Source organism: Medicago truncatula, chromosome 5 (assembly GCF_003473485.1).
Source record: "Medicago truncatula cultivar Jemalong A17 chromosome 5, MtrunA17r5.0-ANR, whole genome shotgun sequence".
In the NCBI taxonomy this organism is placed as follows: Eukaryota; Viridiplantae; Streptophyta; class Magnoliopsida; order Fabales; family Fabaceae; genus Medicago; species Medicago truncatula.
Window position 1 is genome coordinate 31,219,531 of NC_053046.1, and position 8,904 is coordinate 31,228,434.

The 8,904-nt window shown below is 35.3% G+C and overlaps 1 protein-coding gene across 2 annotated transcripts; it reads right to left on the bottom strand.

Annotated features, from left to right (window-relative positions):
* Positions 1 to 3,997: 3,997 nt before the first annotated feature.
* Positions 3,998 to 5,875, bottom strand: LOC11426299 (uncharacterized). Of its 2 annotated transcripts, XR_005646256.1 has the most exons (3): positions 5,612 to 5,875; positions 4,796 to 5,519; positions 3,999 to 4,694 (listed from the first exon to the last, which is right to left on the bottom strand). XR_005646256.1 is itself a non-coding variant. In XM_003615611.3 (2 exons), exons 1-2 carry the CDS (start codon positions 5,834 to 5,836, stop codon positions 5,430 to 5,432), a joined length of 315 nt encoding a protein of 104 aa, XP_003615659.1. In that variant the 5' UTR covers positions 5,837 to 5,875; the 3' UTR covers positions 3,998 to 5,429. The 2 variants fall into 2 exon arrangements, 1 of the variants encoding a protein (XP_003615659.1); XM_003615611.3 differs by having other exon boundaries at positions 3,998 to 5,519.
* Between the last annotated feature and the right edge of the window lie 3,029 nt (positions 5,876 to 8,904).

Here is an 8,904-nt window from a genome sequence, read left to right on the forward strand (position 1 = left end):
CGTAGAGTACTACGAATATTTAGGGTGCTAATACCTTCCCTAAATATAACCAACCCCCGAACCCTAAATCTCAATATGGGGTAGTTTGAACCTTTTTCCCCTTTTTCTTAAAAAAATTAAATGTTCAGTCGTGAAATAATTAGTGAGTCAAAAGCTAATCAAATAGCCTTGATCTCCAAAAAATGATATGACACTTATATTTAAAAACGGATGGAGTATGTCTTTTAAGTTATTCTCCTTCCTCCTTCAAAAAATAAAAGTTATTTAATTCTAACTTTTAGGCGTCGAATAACTTACATTTATAAGATCTGACATCTCTCAAATTTTTACGATTAAATAACTTAAAAGACTTAATTGGTATGAAAATAATTTAAAGGACTAATTTGTTAAAATTAATTAATTTAAAGATCTAAGTGGTAAAAAAATAAACTTAAACACTAATTAATTTAGCCATATTTTTAGAGCACCTGGACAAGAAGGTAGTATCTGATGTAATCAAGGAGAGGATTGTCTGCCATGAGATTTTCTTTTGTTTTTCTCCGGTCAACAATATTAGCCCTTCATTTGTTTAATGATAGATCAACGGGGGGCGGGGGCGTAGTAACAAGTGGCGAACGTCCTTCCTTCTCTATTGTCCTTCTACTAGTATATGCAACCCGTGCGGACGCACGGGTGAAATTCTTCCTTGAGCAGCAAAAATTCAGACCAAACAATTATTTTTGCATCAAAAATAATATTTATTTGCTCAAAACCAGAAAAAACTAATACGAAATACTTCCTCACATTTTCAACCCTTTTTAAGTGTTTGGCAGCAATGCAACGAAGCTAAAATTTAACGAAGAGAAATCTTAAAGATAACAAAAAGGAAAAGAGCAGAAAAATGAAGGAAGGTTAAGTATTTATAGACTGAACTTTATACTATGTCCGCACGGTTTATACTGTGTTCGTACTGTTACCGTTGTTGTTACCGTTACTGTTTCAGTTATCGTTAAGGTTAACGTTACTGGGGTGGTTAATTTGAATTAATTTATCTATGGCTCACAAAACAGGCTTTTTCATTCGACGCTTTAAATTGAATTCGCAAGCAAACAATAAGTACAAAAGAGAAAAATACGGTAGAAAGGAAAAAACTTTTATACAACATTAGACAACATGTTTTTGTTTAGATAAATAGCGAAGCTAAGTCTTCGTGAGCTTAACTCAGTTGGTTAAGGACAATACATAATATATGTAAGGTTCGAGGTTCAAACTCCGACTACCAAAAAAAAAATAGCAAAGACCAAGTCCTACCAACTAAAGCCTAGCCAAAACATATAAATATAAAAACAACACTCAAAACAATACACTAACTCTTCGTGGGAGAGACATGAGAAACAGATGCTCGCATCCGAACTTTAAAAACATGACCACTCTTTTTTGGGTTAACAATCTCAAACTTGAAACAGAGAATGTCACGAACATTGATCCCATTTTCATCACAAAATTCCTTCCATCTCATTCCCAGCGCAGTTTTCCTCGAAGGTGCATCCATGTAGAACTAATATACCAACCAAGTGAGAACTGATGGCACTTAATGCATTCAGCTGAAGATAAAAGTGCATTGTGCATCCAACCCGCAAGCCTATGCTATGATAAGTTGGAATCTGGTCAGGGTTTTCATGTTTCTTGCTATGATATATCCCAAAAAGATTATCACCATAGTAACAAAGTATAACCTTCTCGTTGCTATGAAAACCAAATACATCATGCATCTCTTTCCATCATGCATCTCTAACCATGTGGCTTTTATCTAAATAGTTCATTATTGTCCACTCTTCACCAAGATCATCCTTGTGATCTTCCAGAAAAATTGGATTAACCACGCCAAATTCCTTAAAAAAAAAGTTTGCAATGCATAAGGTGACATAAAACCAAAACAATACTTAAAGAACAACAAATAAATACTTACCTTGCTGCCAAGATAAAGAGTAGTAAAACCACCACATGGTTGTTGTTCAAGGTAAATCTAGTAATTCTCCATAAGCATTGTCGCTTGAACTTGTGTTGTGTGCATACCCACCAAACTACTTATATAGAGAGAGAGAGAGAGAGAGAGAAAAACGTACATTTTTTGATTAATTTTTTTAACTATTCCCATCGTTTCCATAATAACGTAAAAATGGAGTCTAAAACACGTGGTAAGTACACAAATATGAAAAGAAAAAAAAATGGTGGAAGAAAACCTAACATAAAATAAAGTAGGAGGTGACAACACGTTGATATATTTGTTCATGTTGAGTAATAGTGTACTTTTTGTTTTATACAAATATAAAGTTTGATAAAACCAAGAACCAAAAATCTTAAATTGATGTTTAAAATTTTAAGACTAAATCAAATAGAGTTTACTTGATATACCCAAATTACATGTGGATTTTAACCTCGAGGATAACCATACACACCATGTTTACTATTCAATATATTTACAATGTATGCACTATATCTTTTGTTTTTTTGTTTTGTTTACAATCAACTATATTTACTATAATTAATATACTTACTATTTGCCATACTTATTATTTAATCCATAAACTATATTTACCATTAATTGTTTAGTATTTTTATATTACTAAATCAATATTAATATTACTATATTACCATTACTATAACAAAAATGAGGAATTAGACCCTGCTACTTTTTATTTAGTGGTCCACAAAAACTTAAAACTAAGTATCAAAAACATCAAATAGTACATAAAATAAAAAGAGTAATAGATTAAAATAGGCTTAATTACTCTTTTGGTTTCTTAACTTATTTTTTGGTTTCGTTTTGGTTCCTTAACTATTAAAAGTTTTGTTTCGGTCCCATAACTTATTTTTGAGTTTTCTTTTGGTCCCTTAACTATTAAAAGTTTCGTTTTGGTCCCTTAACTTATTTTTTTGTTTCATTTTGATCCCTTAACTATAATACATTCATCCTAACATAAAGGACCAAAGTGGTTGACGGATGAAGAGTTAAGGGACCAAAACGAAACCAAAAAAGTAAGTTAAAGGACGAAAACGAAACTTTTAATAGTTAAGAGACCAAAACGAAACCAAAAAATAAGTCAAGGGACCAAAAGAGTAATTAAGCCATTAAAATATTAGGCAATGATCATCCAGGTTCTTAAAACTAAAAGCCAAGAGAATTAAATGTGATATGTGCCACATCCAAGGGCGTTAGTCAAGCAAGAAAATGGACATGACTAAAGGTAAATAACACCCGGGACAAAAGAAACATGAAAGAAAGGTCAAAAAGCAAATAGCTTCCAAGGATAACTTCAATAGTTGAAAACTATTTTCTGTCATTTTTATGATCTTCATCAAGCAATGCATAAAAGCAAGGAGAATTTGAAACAGATACCATTGACAATGATGTGAATGAAAACGTGTATATCTTATAGCAATAGTTATCCATCACCGACAATAAAATTGGATTCAAAATATTTTTCCATCATAGCAATCATGTTTTCTGTTAAGCCAAAGATAAATTAAATCCAACAAAAGAGGTAGAATGACCATTAAAATTATATTTCTTCGAACCACCAATAACATGGAAATTACAGGCTTATTAAATTAAAAATAAAACAATAAATTAACACCATAATATAGAAATAATAAAAGTTATAAAAGTAAGTTAGATAAGAGTCGTTTAAAAAAATTCGAACAGGACTCAAATTGTTTTTGATAACTTGGACGATATTTATGTTGATGATTTGGTTTTTGAATCCATTTTTACGTGGTAGAGTTTTTCTGAGGCAAAACAGATGGTGTTCCTCGTAGAACTAAAAAATATTATGCCAAGCTAGCTCTTTAACTTACAGCTATGTACCACTTTGTATTGCACCTCTTATTTATAGTGAAATGCATTAGTTATGCTCCTGTCAAAAACAGAAGTTGCTTAAAAAATTCAATCATCACAGCAAAATGTGGATGACTGGATTAAGTATGATATAGCATATAATGATTTTTCCTTCTCCAATTTAAAATAAAAAACATTACTTGGTACCACAAAACAAACTTTTTATTACACACGATTAAAACATGTCTATAATTCTTATAAGTATAGCAACATAGAACACAAATAAACTATAGCATGGAAACAATAGATTAGAAAGTTCAGCAGCAACATACGTAAACACATCACATTTCTCGTGAGACCGCATGAGGATATAAAGCAAAATACATCACATTTCAATCCTTGACAACCTTAGCAGACTTGGCTGATTTCTTTGACCTCTTCCGAGAAACCTCATCAAATCCTTCACCAAACTCCTCTTGGCATGATGACTGGAAGTAGCAAACAACATTGTCGTCGTTCAAATCAGGGGTGAGTATTAAATTGGAGGTCAAACCTCAGGAGAGCCAACAATCTCCCCAGATTCTGCAGCATTAGAAGGTGAAAGGGCTGCACCCTAAACAAACAATTTATCCATTTCAGCAGGATAAAATCCATCATTTTCACCCTAAAATAAAATTAACGAACACAGTAAAAGACAATTAACACCCAGTAAATGCCCGTCATTACAATCGAAGTAGTTTCTGTCAACTGAGGATATTTATATTCATATCTCTATAAATCAGAAAAAAACTTAGCTGTGGCAACCATGGAGGCACCCTGCTTGTCAATAAGGAATATAAAGCAATCGTTTCCTGACAGTGGCATTAATCTTGCAACCCTTCAAAGATGAACAGGCAAAAAGGCTTTAAAAGAAAAGCAATAATCATTAACCAAATTAACCAAAATAATAATCAAAGGCAAACAAACAGCAATACAAACCTTCTCATCAACAAACACCATCTCAATTGAATTGATCTGTTATGATTGAAGAAAATCACGCACCTCCCACAAACGAACAACACGAAGCTTGAATCTCCAAGACTCTCTTCCAGGAAGAACATCAGACAGCAAATCAAAGCTGCGATACCTCTGTGACCAGACCTAAGACCCTTGTTATCAAACCTAACACCTTTCAACATTGCAGAAGACATTAAAAAAAAAGATTTAAACCAGAGCAGATTGGAAATCGGAAAAAGAAAAGAATGAGATGAGTTGTGAGAAACAGAAAGAAATCCAGGACTATTTATAGAGGATTTGAAAAAGAGGGGGAAAGATAAATTCTCCTTTGATGTGAATGGACATGTAATTGAATTAGCTTAAATTAATTGGAGGAATTGAAGGAATTCAATCAAACCCCACGTGCATCTTCAAATCATCCTTTATTCCTTGATAACGACAGCTTTTTTTTCCTGTAGAAGAAAAATAGAGAAGTAAACGGTTGTCCAATCAATCCCAAAAAAATTCAAAAAGGCTCATTAAACCGCGAAAATTTCACCAAATATGTTACAAAAGTCAAACCACCAGCAGATGAATATCAATGGTCTGCTGAACAATCTCATTAACATTGGTAAGATTAAGGAAGCTTGTACACCACACCCTCGACCAACTTATTATGGAAGAGGTACAACAGCTGCTTACGAATAGTAGCGTGAATCCTAACACCCTTCAAAATCAACATGACATACAACCTTGAACAAAAGGACAAATGACAAAAACAAAAGCTAAAACCAGGGCAGTTTAAATAAAAACACCAACCTTCTCATCAACCAACACCATCTCAACCGAATTCACCTGTTCAGGATGAAGAAACGCAGGAGCCTCCCACAGACGCACCACACGAACAATGAATCTCCAAGACTCCTTTCCAGGAGCAGCATCAGATAACAGATCAAAACTGCTATCAGCACCAGCACGGGTCTGCAGACCAGACTTAGGTATTTTACCACCATGCCTAGAACCTTTCAACATTGCAGATGACATAACAAAAATTGAAGGAAAGAGAGAGAATTGTGGATGAGTGTGAAAACACAAAAACAAACTAGCCCAATTTATAGAACAACAGAGCACAAGCAGCCAAAACGGTTTTAAAAGGGGGGAATTGAAGGAGTTGATGTGAAAGGACGTATGGATATAATATATTAAATAAAGGAAACTAACCAAAACCCATGTGCATCAGCGTCTCCCTCGTACCAATTCGTTGACAACGACATCCCTTGACCTTTGAGAAACCAGATAAACTATTGAGAGGTAAACGGCCCTCACATCAAACCGCCACAAAATTCAAATTTAGAAAGGGGAAAACAACCGCGAAAATTCCAGAATTAAATTGGCACAAAAGTCAATCCACCAAATTTCTAAATCTACAGTGGACTTTTTTTTCACGTCTTGATAAGAGTATGGATTTGAAATGGTGGTTAGACCTAACACAATCCCACAAAACCGATTTGTGAGGTGAGGATTGCCTCCACTTATAAATAAATTGTCAGGCCAACTCCTAACCGATGTCGGACTCTTAACACACCCCCTCACGCTTAGGATTGCACATCTGAAGCGTGAACATAAATGACGGGTGGCCTGATAACGGAAACCTGATAACAGGTGGCTCAAAGAATCGTGAAGAGGCTCTGATGTCATATTAGAAATGGTGGTTGGGCCTAACACAACTCCACAAAACCGGCTTGTGAGGTGAGGATTGCCTCCACTTATAAAAAAAATTGTCAAACCAACTCCTAACTGATGTGGGACTCTTAACACCTGCTCCTCCGTTCTCATATTCTCCGTGTTTATTTATTTTTTCTCTATTCATTTTGCTTCTCATTAGTTTGATTTCTTTCTTGCTAATTTTAAGATTTTGTACTTTGAAATTGTGATCATGGAAACTAATTATTATTGTACATGGTACTTGTTATGTCGACATTTGAATTGAACCTGTAATATTGTGTGAAAGATCCAAAGAATGACAAATAAAGTGGAATTGAGTCTGATCCTTGATAAATCAATTTTCAAATAAAAAACTGAACCAGTCAAATTGTGATCAATGAAACCTAATAAGAAGCATGGATTTTGTTTTCTCCGCTCATGGCAATCCCCCACTCCAAGTCTTCAACCGATCAAAAAATACATTGACCTTCACAAAGCCTCTACCCCTAAACCGTCCTTTTGAGAAAAACTTTTGGGTTCTACCCAAGAGATCCATCCTAGAGAAAAAGAAGAGTTGGTAGAGAAGAAACTTGTCTGCATTGAGCTTGAAGCTGGTAATCGTCTTCTTCCCAAAATCTATTTGGAGTCGAATGTATTTCAGGAACTATGTACCCCTTGGAAAGATATGCTTGTGTTGAAACTTTTATGGAAACCATTGGACTAAAACACCATGAAGGAACGCCTCCAAAAAGTGTGGAAGCTACAAGGTGGATTAAATATCATGGATAATGATAATGGGATTTACATGGTAAAACTTGACTAGGCAGCAGACACAGAAAAAATCATCACGGGAGGGCCATGGATAATATTTTATCATTGTTTAGCGGTCTCTCATTGGTGACCTGAATTTGCTTCCCTAAATGCTAAAATAGATCGCACGGTCGTCTGGGTACGTTTTAATGGCCTCAATTTAGTTTCTTATGAGAAAAGTTTCCTCGTAGCCATGGCTTCAGCAATAGGAAGACCAATCAATGTGGACACTAATACCTGAAAGGTTGAAAGAGGTAGATTTGCTAGAGTATGTGTCGATGTAGATCTTATTGTCCTTGTTGTTGGTAAAATTTGGGTCAATGGTCATTGGTATAAAGTTCAGTATGAAGGTCTTCATCTTATTTGCACAAATTGCGGTTATTATGGCCACCTTGGTCGAAACTGCCCCACCACCCCAACCGTGCCGAAAGTCGCGGCACAACCTCAACATACCCATCCTCATCGCCCCACACCAAGGTCAACCCCAAGTCAACCCCCAAATTTTTCTGAACATCTAAACATCAGCCAAGGTGAAAAGGAAGACTTACATGGTGATTGGCTTATAGTTACTAGGGAAAAAAACTAAACTAAACTCAATCTGCTAGCCTCGTAAAACACACCAAATGAATCAAATAGATTTATTTCTTTATCCCTCGTGGCCCACAACAATAAAGCTTCCACATCCCATCATACTCTTCCTCCTAACATTCTTTATGCTACTTCCCAACCCAAAGACTCTCCCACTTGGTCTTCAATCATTCATGCTAAAAATGCTCTCAGAGAAGGTTTATGTCGGCGTGTGGGTTCAGCTATTTCTTCCTTCAAGTTTTGTCCTTGGAGCTCTCTAGGTCACATATGATCGATTGTTTCAGTCATAGACATACAATCTCAGGTTTTATACATGCAACTTCTCTCATCGGCATCTGATTCCATCAACAACTTGAACATTAAGTTCAACCCCTCCTTCGATGATGCTTTCATCTAGGCATCCAACAAAAATGGCGCCTACACTACTAAGAGTGGCTATGCCTGGCTGCTGTCCCATTCAAACATGATTGCTCATGGTCAAACTTCTTCCTCTTGGTCTTGGATTTGAAAATTAAAATCTTCTGAAATGCACAAATTTCTTTTTTTGTTGGCTTGCCAAAATTATGTCCCCACTCTTTTATTGCTCAACAATAGGAATATGGATTCATCGACCCTTTGCTCTCGTTGTGGTCTTGAAGATTAGACTTTTCTTCATTGTGTCCGTGACTATAATTTCTCTCGTATTATTTGGAACCATGTTGAATTCAATGATACAAATTTCTTCACAGATAAGAAAGTGAGCCACTAGTTAAAGAAGGTCTCTTCGGGTACCAAGCCTTCCTTTTCATGGCCACCGTTTGGTGGCTTGGCGTTGTAACACCCTATTTCTATTAAAGCGATAAAACACACGAATAATATAAATATTCAAGAAATAGACGTCACATCATCAACAAAATCCGAAACAACATGCATGTATAAAAATTTCCAACAGTCGCAGCAGATAAAAATCATACATCTCAAAAGTATACATGCCATGATATCAAAAAATCTCAATATAAAAATTCTCCAAA

Bases quoted from the DNA above. Each gene is read 5' to 3' on its own strand.
- LOC11426299 (XM_003615611.3), bottom strand. From the start codon at position 5,836: ATGTCATCTGCAATGTTGAAAGGTTCTAGGCATGGTGGTAAAATACCT. The intron at 5,520-5,611 runs GTTGGTGTTTTT...TTGATTTTGAAG, and splicing joins TGGTGTTGGTTGATGAGAAG to GGTGTTAGGATTCACGCTAC.